This window comes from Pipistrellus hanaki, assembly GCF_964339955.1.
Source record: "Pipistrellus hanaki genome assembly, chromosome: X".
Taxonomy (NCBI): domain Eukaryota; kingdom Metazoa; phylum Chordata; class Mammalia; order Chiroptera; family Vespertilionidae; genus Pipistrellus; species Pipistrellus hanaki.
In genome coordinates, this window is record NC_140524.1 from 73,229,167 (window position 1) to 73,247,674 (window position 18,508).

Sequence of the window (18,508 nt, forward strand, 5' to 3'; positions counted from 1 at the left end):
GAGATTGAAAGTAATGAATAGCTTAATTTTTAAATTCAAAAGCCCTTAAACTGATACTGCTACCCATAGGATGAAAGTACTTCATCAACAGAGCTGTGCCTCCAATTTTCCCTTCCCAGCTCTCTCTAAATAATACTGCAAGTTTCTAGAGAATCGTGGCTCTGTATAATTGTTAATTAGGAGTGAGAGTTTGCTGGGCTCTCTTAAAAAGCCAGTGGATCCCTTATGTGAAAGGACAAGAATGAGGAAACTCATTGGCTCCCACAAAAGTGAAGAAACTGTGGCAATAATTAAACTGGGGAACAAGGCTAATACTGGTTTCCTACACCATTTCCCCCCCCTACTATTTGATATCCTACATTCCTCCTCCTTTAGCATGGGGAAAAAAATTTATCACCTTAAAAGATCTCTAGATTAGATACCTGAGAAAACCTGGTTCATGTTGCAGCAGAAATTCATAAATTCCCCCCTTTGATTGCCTATTTTCATGGTTGATTTATAAAATATGACTATAGGTGTAGAACATCATAAAGAAAAACTGATAATGGGGATTGGGAGTCCTTACCAATGAGACTTAACCCCTCTAGGAATAGCACAGTATTGTAGACACTAGGAGGAAAGTGGAATTCCATTACCTAGGATTCCCAAGTGCTCCTCCGGTCCAGTCCTTGGCCGAGGGATCCTGAATGTACCATCAGTATATTCCCTGAATATGGCTTTCTTGTATCTGGAACCCAGTAGCCCATCCTCATTGCTCAGAAAGATGTGACCATAACTAGAAGGTTCCAAAGAATAGTGTCAGTACCTGGTTTTCAGTTCCTCAAGACCATAGGGGAGTGAGATCAGATCCAAGTTCATGTCACAGATAGTAGAAGGAGGGGGCCTATTTCTTCTAATATCAGATTCCCACCACATTGGCTGCATACATGCAATTATAGATGGTAGATTTCAATATCTATTTATGTTCTCTTATTTGCCATCATCCAGATATGAATATGTAGTAAAATATATATGACAAGAACACTGGGATAACAATCAGAAGCCTTGGTCTCCAGCTCTAGTCTTGATGATGCCTTAGATGAAATTAATTTAACAAAAGAACAAGGTACATGTGGTAGGAAAATACTAACTGCTTCTGCTGCTAGAGGGATAGGAAGAAGTAGGAATCTGACAGATTTCTCCTTATAGAATGCTTTCATGTTTACAAAGATATTTATCATTATTTTATCATTTGGCGTTACCAATAGGCTGGTGAGGTAGGTATGTTCCAGAGGTGGATTCCGTGATCCAGACTTGACAGAATGTATCTTAATTGATACTGTCAGCCAGAAAGGGAGCCAGAATTTGGATTCAAGTCTGTTGCTCCTTCCCTACCTCCTTCCAGTCAAGTTATTTCAAGTATACCACATCACTTTAAAGATAAGTAAACCAAGGCTCAGAAAATGAAGTCACTTTTTTCTAGGCTGCAGAACAAGGTAGCAAATAAACTTCAACCTTTAATAATCAACATACAGAGCAAGACTTGGCAAAGGGTAGTGAGAGTACAAAAAATAAACTGTATTGGAAATTGTGAAACTATACCTCAGTTTCTATTCTCCACCTAGGTTTTAGCTGAGCACATGGCTGTCAAACCAGAGATCACATTTCCCTAACTTTCTTGCAGCTGGGTATAGCCATATAAGTAAGTTTAGGATAATGGGGTATGAGAGAAAGTGATATACACAACTTCCAGGTCATTGCCTTACAGAAAATACTGCTTTCCTTGGACTTCCATCCCCTTACTTGATATATGGGAATTATTATAATGGGAAGAGGCATCTTAATTCCAGAGATGAAAGCAAGTTTTATATGTGACTAATTCATCTATAGGCCCTGATCTGCTCATGATTATACTATTATGTGAGCAAGAAATAAAATTCTAACTTATTTAAGCCACTCTATTTTTTCTTGCTATACAGCTGAGCCTGTACCATAATGACATTTTGTCAAGGAACAGCTGACCTTGAGATATTCAGTTCCTTGAGTAAATTTTCTATAAAATTTAAGTCCCAGCAGGGGTGCTAACAAGAGGAAAGGAGGCAAAGATTAAGAACACGAGGCTGTGGGTAATATTTTTTACTTCAGCCCTGAAGTATAGCAATATAGAAAAAGTAATGAGTTCTACTTTACCTGCATTTTAGTCCCTGCACCAGATTTGCTAGTATCTTATCAGGTGGCTTTAGGTAAGTTTCCTTCTTTTAGAATTTCAGTATCCTCCTCTGTAAAATTGTCTAGAATCTCTATTTTCTGAAGACTTACCTGTCCTTCTCAGTCTGGTTGTGCCATTCCAGTTCCCAGCTCCTGTCAGGGCAGTAGTCCCACTCCACCTCTTCTGCCATGATGTAGTAGATTCTTGCAGCTTCATAGTGTTGGCGAGAGCTGGCTTGGCCGGGACACTGGGAGACATTATAGATTGCCCTCATCCCTGCTTCTCTATGGCTGCCTGCTTGGCAGTAAATCTCAAATATCCCTGAGAAAGGAAGAAAGAGAAAATCTTGAATCAGAATACCCTTGTGAAGTGCAGGGGATTCCCTGCCTCTCTCTAGGCATACTGCAGAGAATGAGTAGATTCAGATAAGATTAATTTATGCATTACATAAAAATTATTACAAGTGTAATGAGAGCAATGAGCATAGAGATTAAGAGTTCTAGGTCTAAATCTATACTGCCTGGGTTTAAAGCTCTGGTTGGTGTTACTTGGTAGGGGTGTCGAACTCAATCAGAGAAGGGGCCAAAATCTAAAATCCAGCCTAAATTGCGGGCCGAATGGTTTACTGAACAGTCATAAACTGACAATGTCATAAACTGACAGCGGAGTGCAGTGATGACAGCGCGGTGCGGGCCACATTGCAAGGCCTGGCGGGCTGGATTTGGCCCGCGGGCCTTGTGTTTGACACATGTGGGTTAGAGCATTGGCCTACACACTGGAGGGTTGTGGGTTTGATTCAGGTCAAGGGCATATACCTGGGTTTAAGGTTTGATCCCTGCACTCAGACTGGTTGAGTGTGGGAGGCAACCAATTATTGTGTCTCTTTCTGTCCTCTTTCTCTCCCATCTTCCCTCTCCCCTCTCTCCCATTCTCTGAAAATCAATGGGAAAATATCCTCACTCATCCATTGAGGATAATAACAGCATCAACAACAACAGCAACAAAAAAACTAAACTGCCACAAGAATAGCCAGCTCCGCCCCATTTATTCAGGGCTTTGCTAGTTTTAGTTCTAAAAGTCTCATATCCCTGGAAACTCCTCGGTTCTTAGCAAACTAGGATATTTGGTCACCTTATCTGACACATTAGCTATATAACCTTGAAGCATTTTTTAAGCTTCTTTAAAAAAAATATATTCTATTGATTTTTTACAGAGAGGAAGGGAGAGTTAGAAACATCGATGAGAGAGAGTCATCAATCAGCTGCCTCTTGCACACACCCTCCTGGGGATATGCCCGCAACCAAGGTACATGCCCTTGACCGGAATCGAACCCGGGACCTTTCAGTCCGCAGACCGATGCTCTACCACTGAGCCAAACCAGTTTCAGCAATTTTTAAGCTTCTGTAAGTATGTTTAAGTTCCCTTATGGTAAAATGGGTATAATTTTAGTGACTTCATTGGGTTGTTATAGAATTAAACACAATAGTATTTATACATTGCTTAGCACGGAATATAGTAAACATTCAATCAGCGAAGCTATAAATAAGTAAATAAAGCTGTAATAATTATTATTCCAAGGAAGGCATTGACCAATTACTCGTATACCTTTTCTACAAAGTAGCAAATAAATAAAGATGAGCTTGAATTGATATATAAAAATGAACTTCTTGCTTAGTGAAATAAATCAGATGGAAATGACAAGAACTATTTTATTATATGTTAGATATAAAAACAAAAAGCAACTAACAAACTCACAGGCACAGACAACATTATGGTGGTTATTAGAGGGAAAAGGAGATATAAGATGAAGAGGGTAAAGGGGGTCAAATATATGGTGACAGAGGGAGACTAGACTATGGGTGATGAGCACACAATGGAGTATGCAGATGTATTATAAGGCAGTACACCTGAAACTTATGTAATGTAATTAACCATGTTACTTACACCCATAAATATAATTAAAATAAAAAGAACTTCTTAATCACAAGGATATTTACACCAGAGATTTGAAATGGCCTTACCTAGGTATTTACAATGAAATATTTGATGTAAGTCTTTTTTTTTTAATTTAATTTTTAAAAATTAAATTATTATCTGTGTACATATCTTACCATTGCGTGCGTCTCCACCCCGCCCCCCCCCCCCCCCCCCCGGATGTAAGTCTTATGTGTCTAAGTTGTGGAGATGCCTGAACCTGATTTCAAGTTCCAGGTTTCTATGTCAAGGACACAGAATGTTAAGCAGAAAAAGCTAACTTTCTGCTAAAACTGGTTTGGCTCAGTGGATAGAGCGTCTACCTGCGGACTGAAAGGTCCCGGGTTCAATTCCGATCAGGGGCATGTACCTTGGTTGCGGGCACATCCCCAGTAGGTGGTGTGCAGGAGGCAGCTGATCGATGATTCTCTCTCATCGATGTTTCTAACTCTCTATACCTCTCTCTTCCTCTCTGTAAAAATCAATAAAATATATTTAAAAAAAGAAGCTAACTTTCTTATAATGTTTTTTCATTATTTCCTTGTTGCCCATTGCCTATCTTATCACTACAAACTCTTCTTCTTGACTTGTAAAGGCCTCTATGAGCTGGCTTCAAACTATAAACCCAATCCTACTTCCCATTTTATTCCAAATTCAACCAGGACTCCAACTAAATCTTTCCTGACTTCCCCTCTCACATATCTTGTTACTTTGTTGGAATTTTCACTTATGTTGTTACTCCCTTTCTAGAATTTACTTCCTAAACTACTAATAAATATCTCTGAGAGCTCACTCGTTCTCTAAAACTAAATTCATCATTCATCTCTTCCAAGGAAGCCCTCCATGGCTATTCTGGCCCACATTGACCTTGGTATCACTGGCCTTTCTACTCCTGACATTTTTTTCATCTAAACCACATGATTGAGCACTGAGTGCTGCTTTATATTTTTTCTTTAAGTGTAGTTTATATATAATATAATAATTATATTAGTTTTAGGTGTACAACAGTGATTTGCCATTTTTTTACTTTATAATTCTATTAATCTATTATATTTATTAATCTATCACCATAAAGATTTATAATATTACTAGAGGCTCAGTGCATGAAATACGTGCATGGGGGGTGTCCCTCAGCCCAGCTTGCACCCTCTCCAATATGGGACATCCCTCTCACAATTCAGGACTGCTGGCTCCCAACTGCTCGCCTGCCTGCCTTCCTGTTTGCCCCTAACTGCTTCTGCTTGCCAGCTTGATCACCCCCTAACCATTCCCCTGCCAGCCTGGCTGATGCCTAACTGCTCACCTGCAGGCCTGGTAACCCCTAACTGCCCTCCCCTGCAGCTTGGTCCCCCCCCCCCAACTGCTCTACCCCCCAACTGTTCCCCCAAATTGACCTTCCCTCCAGGCTTGATTGCCCCCAACTGCCCTCCCTTTCAGGCCTGGTCCCTCCCAACTTCCCTCCCCTGATGGCCATCTTGTGTCCACATGGGGGCAGCCATCTTGTGTGTTGGAGGGATGATCAACTTGCATATTACTCTTTTATTAGATAGGATAGAGGCCTGGTGTATGGGTGGGAGCCAGCTGGTTTGCCCTGAAGGGTGTCCCAGATCACGGTAGGGGTTCTCCTGAGGGGCAGCCTGGGCAAGGGGCCTGTGTTGGTTTGCAGGCTGGCCACACCCCCTGGCAATCCAAGTGGAGGTCCTGGTATCTGGGGTTTATTTATCTTCTATAATTGAAACTTTGTAGCCTTAAGTAGAGCCAAGTCTTCAGCTCGCTCCAGGGCCGCAGCCATTTTTGTTGGGATTTATTTATCTTCTAGAATTGAAACTTTGTATCCTTGAGCGGAGGCCAAGGCAGGCCAGGGCTGCAGAAGCTTGGCTTCCTCCATCTCCAGGGGTAACTCAAGCCTCCTGCTCTCTCCAGCTCCACGGCTGCCCCCATTTTTGTTGAGATTTATCTTCTATAATTGAAACTTTGTAGCCTTGAATGGAGTCCAGGGCCAGCCAGGGTGTTCAGGAAACCTGGCTTCTTTTTTGGGGAAACCCAAGCCTCCTGCTCACTCCATGGCCACAGCCATCTTGGTTGGGTTAATTTGACTACGCGCTCCTGATTTGCTGGTGGGTGTGGCTTGTGGGTGCAGCAGAGATACAGTCAATTTGCATATTACTCTTTTATTAGATAGGACTAGAGGCCCAGTGCACATTGAAAGGAAATTAATTAGTAGGTGGCAGGTTGGGCAGGACTGGAAGAGATGGGATGGACACACCTTGGAGCCAACTTCCCTGGCCGGCCACATCTGGGGTGGTGCTCAGGCTCAAAGGGTGTCTGTGGAGTGAGTGGGGTCCCTCCAACAGGTGGGGTCCCTCAGCCTGGCCTGCGGGGATCGGGCAAAAGCCAGTAGTCCAACATTCCCAAGGGATGTAGTAGTGCACGAAGAGGCAGGCATCCAGAAAGGAGCCTGGGCTGGGCACTGCTCCTGCTCATCCCAGCTCTGCTGCACCTGCCACCACCACCACCAGTCTGCTCTCGCCAGCATCTGGCACCTGTCAGTCAGTTGAGCAGTGCACCCTTTGTGGAAATGCACTGACCACCAGGGGGCAGCTCCTGTGTTGACTGTCTGCCCCCTGGTGGTCAGTGCATGTCATAGCAACCGGTCAAACTATTATTCAGCCGTTCAGTCACTTAGGCTTTTTTATATATATAGACTAGAGGCCCAATTCACAAAATTCGTGCAAAGGGCTTGGCCTTCACAGCCCCGGCTGCCTCAACTGGCCCTTGAAGTCCCTCCCAGCCTCAGCCAGCCCTTACAGCCCCAGCTTCATCCAGAAGGTTGTCCAGAAGGTCGTTTGGCTGTTCAATCTAATTAGCATATTATCTCTTTATTATATAGGATTGACTATATTTCCTTTCATTTTCTTCACCCATCCTCTGCCATCAGGCATCCATACCTTTGGTTTCTATTTCTGCAAGTCCCTTTTGTCATTATTGTTTTAGATTCCACATAAACAGTTATTTCCACTAGTTTATTTAAAATACTATTTTTCTTTCCATATATACACCCAACTCTTCTATTTCCTTTACTTCCAAATCTACACATCTAGTCAATCAGTAAACCTTATCAGCTCTTCACAATAATCTTTTCACGTTCAATCTCACTTCCCTAGTCAAAGCCACCATCACCTCTCACCTGAAACATGAATAGTCTCCCAATTGTCTGCTCTGCTTCTTTTCCTTCCCTCTTTAATAATTCTCCACATAGGATTCAGTATCATCTTTAACTAATGTAATCCAGAGCACATTGCTCCCTTGCTTTAAATGTTCCATTCATACTCAGAATATAATCCAAACTCCTTAAAATAGTCTACAAGGCCCTACAACACTTTGTAAAATCTCTTGCCAATCTCTATGACCTCATGTCATAGCAGTCTTCTCCCAGATCACTACATTCCAAACATACTGGCCTTCTTTCTGACCCTTTAACAAGCCATGCTTTTCCCCACTTTTGAACATTTGTATTTGCTGATCTCTCTGGAATGTTCTGCTCAGATATCTTCATATAGCTCCATTTCCTCATAATTTAGGTCTCAGGGTAAATGTTACATTTTCAAAGAGGTCTTCCCTGAACATACTCTCTAAGGTAATCATATTATCATATTATTATATTTTATTTCCTTCATGACATAGATCATGATATGAAATTGTCTTATTATTTTATGCATGGATTTTATGTGTTTATTTCAGATATCCCCTCATAGTAAAGATTATGTCTATTTTTCACACCTCTGCCCTATACTTAACACATGAATGGTATGAAATAAATATGTTGAGTGAATAAATGTTTTGCAAAAGAATGTGTCTGTATACACTGTCCAAAAGTCATACCTCAGGGGTTGGTGTGGAGAAGAAACTCTGATTATCAATGGAGAAGATGGGAGCAAATAGAAGGCATTTTGGGAAAGACACATGTGACCTTGGACTAACACATCATCTGAGTTGTTTTTTTTTCATATGAACATTGTTGTCCAAGCCACTTTTTTTTTTAACACCCTTCTGCCTTGGTGTCTGAGTCTCCTACCCCTTTGACCTATTATTTTATGTCTCCTTACCCTGGCTTCTCTTTTCCTCCTACTTCTTAAATGTATATTATGTCTTAAGTTTTCATTCTTATCACTTTAAATATGTGTGTAATTGAACTATGAGAATACCTACATTGCTCTTTGTAGCCTGGACTTGTCCTTCAAGCTTTACTCTGAAACCTACACCACCTGAATTTCACCAGAAACTTAAAACTCAGCATACCCCTAGTGAGTATTTTTCACCAAAATATTACTACCCTGCTCACACTTTTCTGTATTTGTTCACTTGGCTAATGACATTACATCTAGTGCACAAGCTAGAAACCTCAGACATCCTTTCTGTGCAGCACCTCAGTAAATCCTGTCACCTCTCTCAAACATCCCTTAACGCTGCCTCTGCTTATTATCCCTATTGCTTCCACCCATCAGCAGGGTTCTCATCTCCTCTTGTAAGAACTTCCTGTTCTGCATCCCTTTAAACCTTACTTCTTGGTATTCCTCAACAGAGCAGCCGTTACAATTTTGCATGAGATTATTTTTCATTGCTTAAAGCTATCTTATCTCTGACTCCTGCCCTCTAAATGACAGTATAACCATTTCCATATTCCCTGTTATGTAACAATGGAAAGTACCTCCATACAATTCCAAACAACTTTTAGCATACTTCCTTGAGTTGAGAAACATTGAATCAGCCCTAACCGGTTTGGCTCAGTGGATAGAACATTGGTCTGCGGACTGAAGGGTCTCAGGTTTGATTCCGGTCAAGGGCATGCACCTTGGTTGTGGGCACAAACGCAGCAGGGAGTGTGCAGGAGGCAGTTGATTGATATTTCTTTTGCATCAGTGTTTCTAACTCTCTATCCTTCTCCCTACCTCTCTGTAAAAAATCAATAAAATATATTGAGAAAGAGAGAGAGAGAGAGAGAGAGAGAGAGAGAGAGAGAGAGAGAGAGAGAGGGAGAAAGAGAGAGAATCAAACCAGGCTATACAATATTTTCCAGGTAGATGCTGTTTCTAAGCCGCTGCCTATATGATTCATACTTCCTATAATGCCCATCCCCTTTATTTGCCTGGTGATAGTTTACTCATTCTTAAAAGGTCAGTTTGAATGTCTGCTTTCCCAGGAAAGCTTTATTTCAAAAGTCACACAGAATTTGTTATAGCTTCCTGTGTGTTACCATAGCTCTTGACATATACCATAATCATAGCCTTATGAATATTGCTTACATACCTATCTCCCTTTTACACTAACTGTTAGCTGCCTTATTCATTCTCACATCTCTAGCACCCAGACCAATACATGTTTTGGGGAAATGCAATTGTAATAAAAAAGGAAAATTTAAATAAGTTAGGCAGAAAAATGAAAAGACAAAGAGAGAGAAAAGACAGATTGAAGAAAAAGGAAAAAACAAACAAACAAAAGGAAACAGGAGGAAGGGAAAGAGAAAGAAATAAAGATAAAAAAAAATCTTGGCTGGTGTTGCTCAGTGGTTGAGCATCAACCCATGCACAGAGAGGTCACATGCCTGATCAGGGCAGATGCCCGGGTTGTGGTTTCAATCCCTAGTAGGGGATGTGCATGAGGTAGCTGATCAATGATTCTCTCTCATCATTGATTTTTCTGTCCCTCTGTCCCTCTCCCTTCCCCTCTCTCTGAAATAAATAAAAATATACTTAAAAAAATTTTAAAAATAAAGAAAGAAAATGAAAAAAGAAGAAAAGACAAATATCAAGATGGGATAAAATGGATGAAAGAAAATGAAAGGGCGAAAGCATAGATGAGTAAAAAGAACAAAGACATAAAAAAAAAAAGAACGGATAAAAGAGGAAAAAGAAAAATGAGAGACCAGAGGAAAAAAGAGAAAACACATTACTCTACCCTTTTTATTTGCCAAATTTCCTGGATATTAAAGCTTTATTATCAGTAGTTTATTGGAAGAGTTGCTAAATATTATGTAGTATGATATTTTTAAATACATGTCATTTCTATTAAATAAAATATTGGCTTATTAAAATTTAAAGCACAGCAAGATGAGTATACAAAACTACCAACAGACCCACACAACTGAAACACTTTTTTTTTAGAACATCATGCTAAGCAAAATAAGCCAATTAGAGAAAGACAAGTACCATATGATTTCACTCATATTTGAAAATTAATAAAACATATTTTTGCTTATTTTTTCCCCCTGGATATTTGTTTCTCTATTTTGTTAAATATAATTGTGAACCCCCCTTGTGATGTTTTAAGACTTAAAACATCTGCAAAACTGCTCAATTACATATGTATATTTACCAATCTCCATCACTACTCCTTTCTCTAGAATCCCCATGCCAGTTTCTGGTCCTAGCTTTTCCATTACCTTGATGCTTTTGACCTGTCTGTGGAGAGCTACTGACGATGATCTCTCTCAGTTTTAATCAGAGATAAAGCCCCTAGGGGGCAGAATAAAGGAGACTTCAGGTTCAATATTTCATCTAGGAGGAGGAATTAATAGGAGTTGATGGAAAATAGGCAAGAGGAAAGAGAAGAAAGATAGAACCAACATGTCTAACTTGAACAAAGCATTTTCCTCTTTCAAGTGTCTGTCTCTTCCTCCTATCCTATCTAATAATAGAGTAATATACAAATCAACCATCACTCCGCTATACCCACCACCCATGCCCACCAGCAGCCAATCAGAGCAGGTATGCAAATTAACCCAACAAAGATAGTGGTTAATTTGCATACACGGAGGTAGGGAGGAGTGAAGACTGAAGACACCATAGAAGGAAGAGGGAGAGAAAGTGGAAAGCAAGGCGCTGCGGCTGTTGGAGAGAAAGCACATTTTAGCACATGCGGGGTGGGGCAGGGTGAGGCACACAGCCGAGGAGGCAGCAGTGGTGAGAGGCAGTGGGGGCAGAGGCAGCAGCAGGCAAGCATGCAGCAGTGGTGGTGGAGGTGGCTGTGGTCGGGCAGTGGGGGTGGCGGGAGAGGTGGCGGTGGCAGGAGGGAAGCCAGCTGGAAGTCTTGCAGGAATATTTCTGCAATAGGTCACTAGTTAGTAAGATAAGTGGATTGAGATTATCTCAAAGGAGCTCTATAATTTCCAACATTCTATGATTTAAGAACTCTTCAGAAAGAATAAAAAGTTTGGCCCTAACTGGTTTGGCTCAGTGGATAGAGCGTTGGTCTGTGGACTAGGTCCCAGGTTCCATTCCAATCAAGGGCATGTATCTTGGTGCATGAGCATCCCAAGTAGGAGGTATGCAGGAGGCAGCTGATCGATGTTTCTCTCTCATCAATGTTTCTAAATCTCTACCCCTCTCCCTTCCTCTCTGTAAAAAATCAATAAAAATATATTTTAAAAAATATTAAAAAGTTTGAAAGGTCTAGAAAATGCAAAGATGAATTTTGTTTTTTTGCTGGTAAGGAAACTCAGGAATCTTGTAAAAGAGTAACCTTTAAAGCCTTTACTCTTATAAATCCATTCACATCTTCTCTATCCCATAATAGATCAGAATGCTTTTGAGCCATATAATTCCATCATCCTTGGGCCTCAGTGTGGCACAAAAATAATTTAATTCGTCCAAGGTAAGCATAAGTCCTGGGGTAGCACATAGACATGACTAGAGAGCCTGACTAATTTTGCAGGAAGGAGATTAAGCCTAGGATCTGGCTTTGGAACCAAGGATAGAGAAAAAGGTGTTCCTTATTCAGAAGTTCCCCACTTTAGTCCTCACTAAAAGCACTTGTTTCTGTTGTTCCTATCAGTTCTATTAACTATTGTTTCTAATTTGCTAACAGTTCTCCTGGACCAAAAAAGTATTTTAGATAGATGGACAAAAATGAGGATCCAGACTTCTTGGAGACCGGCTTTATATCAAATGCTTGTTAAAACCAGTGCCAGAATGAAATTACTAAATTGTCAAGGATACTTGTTTTGCTTACAGATTTATTTTCCAAATATGAATGGAATTCACAGAACTAAATTAAAGTTTAATGGTAAATGAATGGAATTGACAGATTTTCCTTACAAACACTATTGCCATCTACTGCCTAGAAAAAGTATGCACCCTGGAAATTGCACAGAGAAATTGCTGCTGTATATGAACTATTAGACATATATGGAACCAGAAGAAACATTCTAGTCAAATCCTATATAATAATGAGGCAATATGCAAATTTACCCTCACACCCTTGCATCACAAGATGGCTGCCCCCATGTCATCACCAGATGGCTGCCTGCAGATCATCACAAGATGGCCATCCCATGTCAGCACAAGATGGCTGTCCCCAGGTTGTCACAAGATGGCTGCCACAAGATGGCCACCCTACATCATTACAAGATGGCCACTACCACATTGTCATAAGATGGCTGGCAGAGGAGGGCAGATGGGGGCAACCAGGTCTGAAGGGGAGGACAGTTGGGGGTGACCAGGCCTGCAGGGGAGAGTAGTTGGGGGTGATGGGCCAGCAGGTGAGCAGTTAGGTGTCAATCATGCCAGCATGGGAGTGGTTAGCGGGCAATCAGGCTGGCAGGCAGAGTGGTTAGGGCCTATCAGGCAGGCAGGCAGATGAGTGGTTAGGAGCCAGTAGTCCCAGATTTTGAGAGGGATTGGGCCTAAACCAGCAATCAGACATACCCCCAGGGGCCCCAGATTGAAGAGGGTGCAGGCTGGGCTTAGGGACACTACCCCCCCCCCCCAATGCAGGCATTTTGTGCACCAGGCCTCTAGTTTCTTAATGAAAGAAAGACAGAGAGAAGGAGAGGGAGATGAAGAAAAAGAAGTCAGGGAGAAAAGGGGAAAAGAAAAAGGAAGGAGGGAGGGAGAGGGACAGATAGAGAATGAAAATAAGGAATCCAGTTTCAGAGAGAGGGAGTGATTAGACCAAATTTAAACAGCAAGTTTCTGAAAGAGCCTGGACTAGAAGTTCCTGTGTTCCAATTTCTTGGGCTAAAACTGTTACAGCACCTTCCCCCCACCCCACCCCCTCCACACACATACCTTACTACCACTGGAGTTTGCAGGAATCCTCACAAATTATCAGAGGTGGAAAGTGCTTAATTGTACATTTCATGGATCTCTCACACTCTCCAACCCCAAAGCAAGGACCATATCTATAGACTCTCTATGTGTCCAAGGGGCTACATGGCCAAATCCACCCTCTGCCGATATAAAAATTGTGCTGTACCTTGGCAGCATCCTTACTTCTCTCCTGTTGTTCCATAAAGAACTTCCTCGGCTTTTTGCTCTAATTTGCCTTTAGCTGAGACAAAAATTCAAATAACCACAAAATGGAATGCACATTGAAGGAGAAGACAAATGTGTGTTGAAAATTTCCCAAGTACCCTCCACATGACTTTTTTTCTCTTCATCAGCCCCCCCCCTACCCTTTACCCCTCAGCCTCTTGCCCAACAAAGCCTCTGAACCTAGGACTAGATGCTAAGGCACTTACCAGGGTTGTCGGGCTGCATGATGGCCATGGCAAAGGTGTGAGGAAAGAGCATGGCTGCACCCTTTCTCATGCCATGAAGCTCCACAGTGTTTCCCTGGAACATGACCCCATGCACATCAGTCTCTGTGCCCAGGCCAAGCAGGTGCCAGGCCACTGTGTCACCCTTGCACATGTCCAGTTTGGGCAGGTTAGAGAATAGAAACCCATTAATGGCTGGAAAACAGAAACACAAGACAGGATGGGGAGATGAAACCAGATTGTGCAAGCACTGGCCAGCGGCAAAGCATCAGCTCTGTACTATGGTCTTCTATAACTTAAAACTTCTGAGTCATCCTCAACTCCTCTACCTTCTTCCCTAAGCCAATTTAATTTTAATTATTAAGATCTGTCCCTTTAAGATGAGGACTCAACCAGCCTTTCTAGCCTCACCTACTGCCTCTCCTCTACCATATTTCACATCCTTGCAAAACAACTTTTCACATATACACCAAAGTACCAACCTCTCCTACTCTCACACTCCTGAAACTGTTCTCCCTTGTCTTTAGTAGCACCACATTCTCTTACAACCTCTTTTATTGTTCGTCCTCCATCTTTTCCTCATTCTCCATTCTTCTGTAAAGTTGTGCAGTTCCATACTCAGTTTTCAAACTGTCTCATCCTCTTCATATTTACTGCCACCTCTGGCCTGAACTTCTGCAAAAGCCTCCTTCCTGATATCCCTATCCGCAGTCTATTCCCCCATTATTCCATTTGCCTCTTCATGTCCAAAGCATTAAACATGGTAGGAGCTTATAATACACTTGTTGAATTTATATGCTGTCACCTCTGCCTGTAATATACTTTCCCTCTGGTCTTTCTCTACAGCAAACTGCTACTCATCCACCCACCATGCTCCATCTCAAATGTCACCTTTCCAGTGAAGCAGAATTATTACTCTATCTCTGGTTTCCATGAAACTATCCCCACAAAATTCTGCCATATTACTTACCACAGAATCCAGTTATTTGCTTATAGATCTATCTCCAACACTAGAGTGAGCTAAGAGGAAACACATTATTTTTTCTGCATCTTTGTGGCTGCCTAAGCACATGATTATCACTATAATACTAATCAGGTGCTCCATAAGTTCAAACTAAAATCAACTTTGTTTTCAGGACTGTCTTATTTTTTCCAGCTGATAACTAACCAGTAATGAGAACCAAGAAATGGAGCCAAAAGACAATACACTTGTTCTTGACTCTCTTGCACTCTCTACACTCCTCTGAAAAAATACTAGGAGGCTTACTTGAAGCCAACCCTTTCTAATGTCCCCATATTCACTGGAACTAGCTCAAGTACTCCTTTCTTTCAGAAATATTTTAATTGGATTGTTCCTCACTAATATTCTCCTCCTTTGAACTCTGTGTCACTTAAAATCTGTTTCACACAATTTAGCATTGGATTATAATATGTCTTGGATTGTTCTATAATTGCTTAATGAGTGTTATTAGTCTCATCTCATTGCAAAATGCTGGGAGCTTCTTACAAACTGGGACCATGTCTTTCCATTCAATCACTCACCTTCCCACCTACTCATTAATTGATTATTTACTGGTTTGTAAACATTTACTGTGTATTGGTGGGATACAGAGATACGCAACAAATAAATACTCACCATTTTGGGACAGCCTGAATTGACCTGGAGATTATTATGCTAAGTGAAACAAGCCAGTTCAAGAAATACAAATATCATATGATCTCACTATTATATGAAATTTAATGAACAAAATAAACCGAAGAAGAAAATAGAAACAGACACATGGATACATGGAACAGACTGACAAATGTCAGTGGGAAAGGATGTGGGGGGACTGATAAGGAAAGTTGATGGGATTCATTAAAGATACATACAATAATGTGGCTAAGGGAGTAGGTATGGGAGCTGGGTGGAGGTGAGAAAAGTGGGGGAAGGAGGACATCTGCAATAGTGTCAACAATAAAAAAATTAAATAAATAAATCAATTACACAAGTATATGTAGCCATCGTATAATAAATACTTTATGAAATATATTTAATGACAAAAATACTCACAGTTAAGGAGATTGCACTTTAGCAGAAGTCAAAAGCAAGATAACAATTAAAATATCCGGGAGTGTATGAAACTTCTTATTAAAACAGTCTAATAAAATGCAATAGTAGTAGTCCAGAAGAGGGTGTTATAATCTTGGGCTTGGGTGATTAAAAATGTTATATGCAGGAATTAAATTTTGAGTAGGGCCTTAAAGAATAAGAAAAAAATTCCCCAGGAGAAAGACAAAGATGTAAGGAGGGAGATTTTAAGTGTATGGCAAAGCATTGCAAAAACATGAAGTTAGAAAATCGCAAGGTTATGTCCACATAGAGAAAAATTTCCCTGCTGTGGGACAAGGGTAGTGGGTGATAACCAAGAGGAAATAAGCCTGGAAAGTGATTACTCTTTTCAGTCTATAGTGGATTCCTTGTGTGCAATCCTAATTTCACCATACCTTTATCCAGTGCTCCTGATACTGTTTAACGTAGGAAACAGCACAAGAAGGTGTTCAGTAGAAGATCTATTGTCAAGTTTAGTCCCTCAATCTAGCTCATCTCTTGGGCATAGCTGACCAGTGGAATCAGTATTTTCAGGGAGGTGTCATAATTAAGTTATAGATTTTACTTATAACCTCTCAGTTGTAGCTCAAGATAAAAGCACTCACTCCCATACCATGCATCCGATTGGAGTCTTGGAAACCTATGACATCCTGTGAGAGAAGTCGGGAATCCAACATAGCAGCTGCTTGATTGGAATCGCTGTACCAGCTCTTGTTTTCATCCAGCACAGTAAAAAGGAGAAAGAATTCTTTATCCACTCCTTTCTGTGGGCCCAGTGGGAGAGAAGAGAGGGAGAAATGACAACAGTTATAGACTATGATACTCCAGACCCAATAATCCCTGATTCTTTCCTATTTTCTTTTCCAGACACACAGCCAAAATCATATTGTTTTCCTAGAACTACAGTTGTTGTCAGACAACTTTTCTCAGGTAACTTCAAATCATAGATAGGTGAAGGAGGTCAGAATAAAGTGACAAAACTGAAGGAAAGGATTGTAGGAAAGGGAGCAGGAAAGAGCACAAGATATAGATTATGGATAAAAGATACAAAGTGTGATAGAAGAGAGTCTAGAGTCACCTGGGGAAGAATGGGAAAAGGTGGCTACAAGATCAGGGAAGGAAACTGGGGGTGGGAGGTAGAAAATAATAAAAATAATTATAATAATTAGTAACATGTCATCAATTATTATTATTAATGCTTACATTTACTAAAGGTTTATTATGTATTAGACACTGTTAAGTGCTTTAGATGGATTACTTTAATTAATTCTTACAGAAACCCAAGCTACCTTCTTTCATTGCTAACCCTTTACTATAGATGAGGAAACTGAATCGAAGAAAGGTTAAGTAACTTATCCAAGATCACATAGCTAGAAATGGAGGGCTGGATATGAAAGAAGACAAGTAAAGATTAGGGGCTACTGAGACTAAAAAATAAATTATGGTCAAAGACTAAGAATGATGTGTGTTTATGAGTGAAAAAATAACATGAAAGAGAGCATGAAGTCACCAAATATTAATGTCTGATTCAATAGCTTGGATATTTTTTTTCTATTTTCTCTCCTATAGAACCCAGTTCCATGTTTAATTTCTGTTCAGCCACCCAGCCTCATCCTCCTGCCAGCAGATTTTCAGGTCAGAAACACTGGCAATACCTGTTTGCTATCTGCACTCAAGGCACCAGCCTTGCATACCAGCAGGGGGCCCACCAGACCAGAATTTGTATCTCTTATAGGATCCACAGCAGAAAAGTACATCCAAGTGAGGCAGGCAGGATCCTGAGCAGTGGGGCCTGCGTGGGGGGGTACTGTCCAGCGATATGTTACTTTCTCAAAGGGCTTGGCCACCAAGCCAGAGTGGGATGAGCCTGCAGGGAAAACATGGGACCCATTAGTCACATTGGGTAGAGTAAAGATGATCAACTCCAAACAGTGGGGTAAATATAATGAACTGCAAAAGCATTTTGGAGCAGCAGCAGGAACAATAGGAACATGGAATTTTGAATATTTAAAAGAATCCTGGGTAGGAGTCAAGACACTAGAGTTTGGTTCCTAGTTCTGCCACACCTTGTTATACGAACAGGAGAAATTTAAACTTCCCTAATCTTTCCCAACCTCATTAGACCTAAGAAATAAAAGGGCATTTAAAACTTATATGGAATACCCACCACCTATAAAACATATTTATCTGCTCTGATATTCCTATCTCTGCTTAAAAATATCAAGAGTTAGGAGATTCACTACCTGCCATCATAGCCTGTTTCATCTTTGAACGGTTCTGATTGTTTAACACTTTTTCCTTTCTATATGTATATATCAACATGTGGATGTATATGTGTTATGTATGTCTACACACACACACAGTATGGAAATTCCTCATGAAATAAAAATTAGAACTATCTTATGACTTAGCAATTCTACTTTTTTACATTTATACAAGAAATCTGAAAAGATAATTTGAAAAGATATGTGAACCACTATGTTCATTGCAGCATTATTTAAAATAAGCAAGCTATGGAAGCAACCTAAGTGCCCATCAATAGATGATTAAATAAAGAAGCTGTGGTACAGATATACAATGGAATATTACTTAGCCATAAAAAAATGAAATCTTACCATTTGTGACAAGATGGATGGACCTATGATAAGTGAAATGAGTCAGACAGAGAAAAACAAATACCATATGATTGCACTTATATGAAGAATATGAAGAAAAAAAG

At 40.6% G+C, this 18,508-nt stretch overlaps 1 protein-coding gene across 1 annotated transcript in view; it reads right to left on the reverse strand.

Annotated features, from left to right (window-relative positions):
* Nucleotides 1-18,508, reverse strand: part of HEPH (hephaestin) — a 92,277-nt gene that overhangs the window by 25,702 nt on the left and 48,067 nt on the right. The window contains exons 10-14 of the mRNA XM_084869810.1: nt 17,445-17,656; nt 16,403-16,553; nt 13,680-13,892; nt 2,299-2,509; nt 636-775 (exon numbers count right to left, since the gene is read on the reverse strand). Coding sequence (XP_084725936.1) covers nt 636-775; nt 2,299-2,509; nt 13,680-13,892; nt 16,403-16,553; nt 17,445-17,656 — 927 coding nt within the window. The remainder of the gene's footprint in view (nt 1-635; nt 776-2,298; nt 2,510-13,679; nt 13,893-16,402; nt 16,554-17,444; nt 17,657-18,508) is intronic.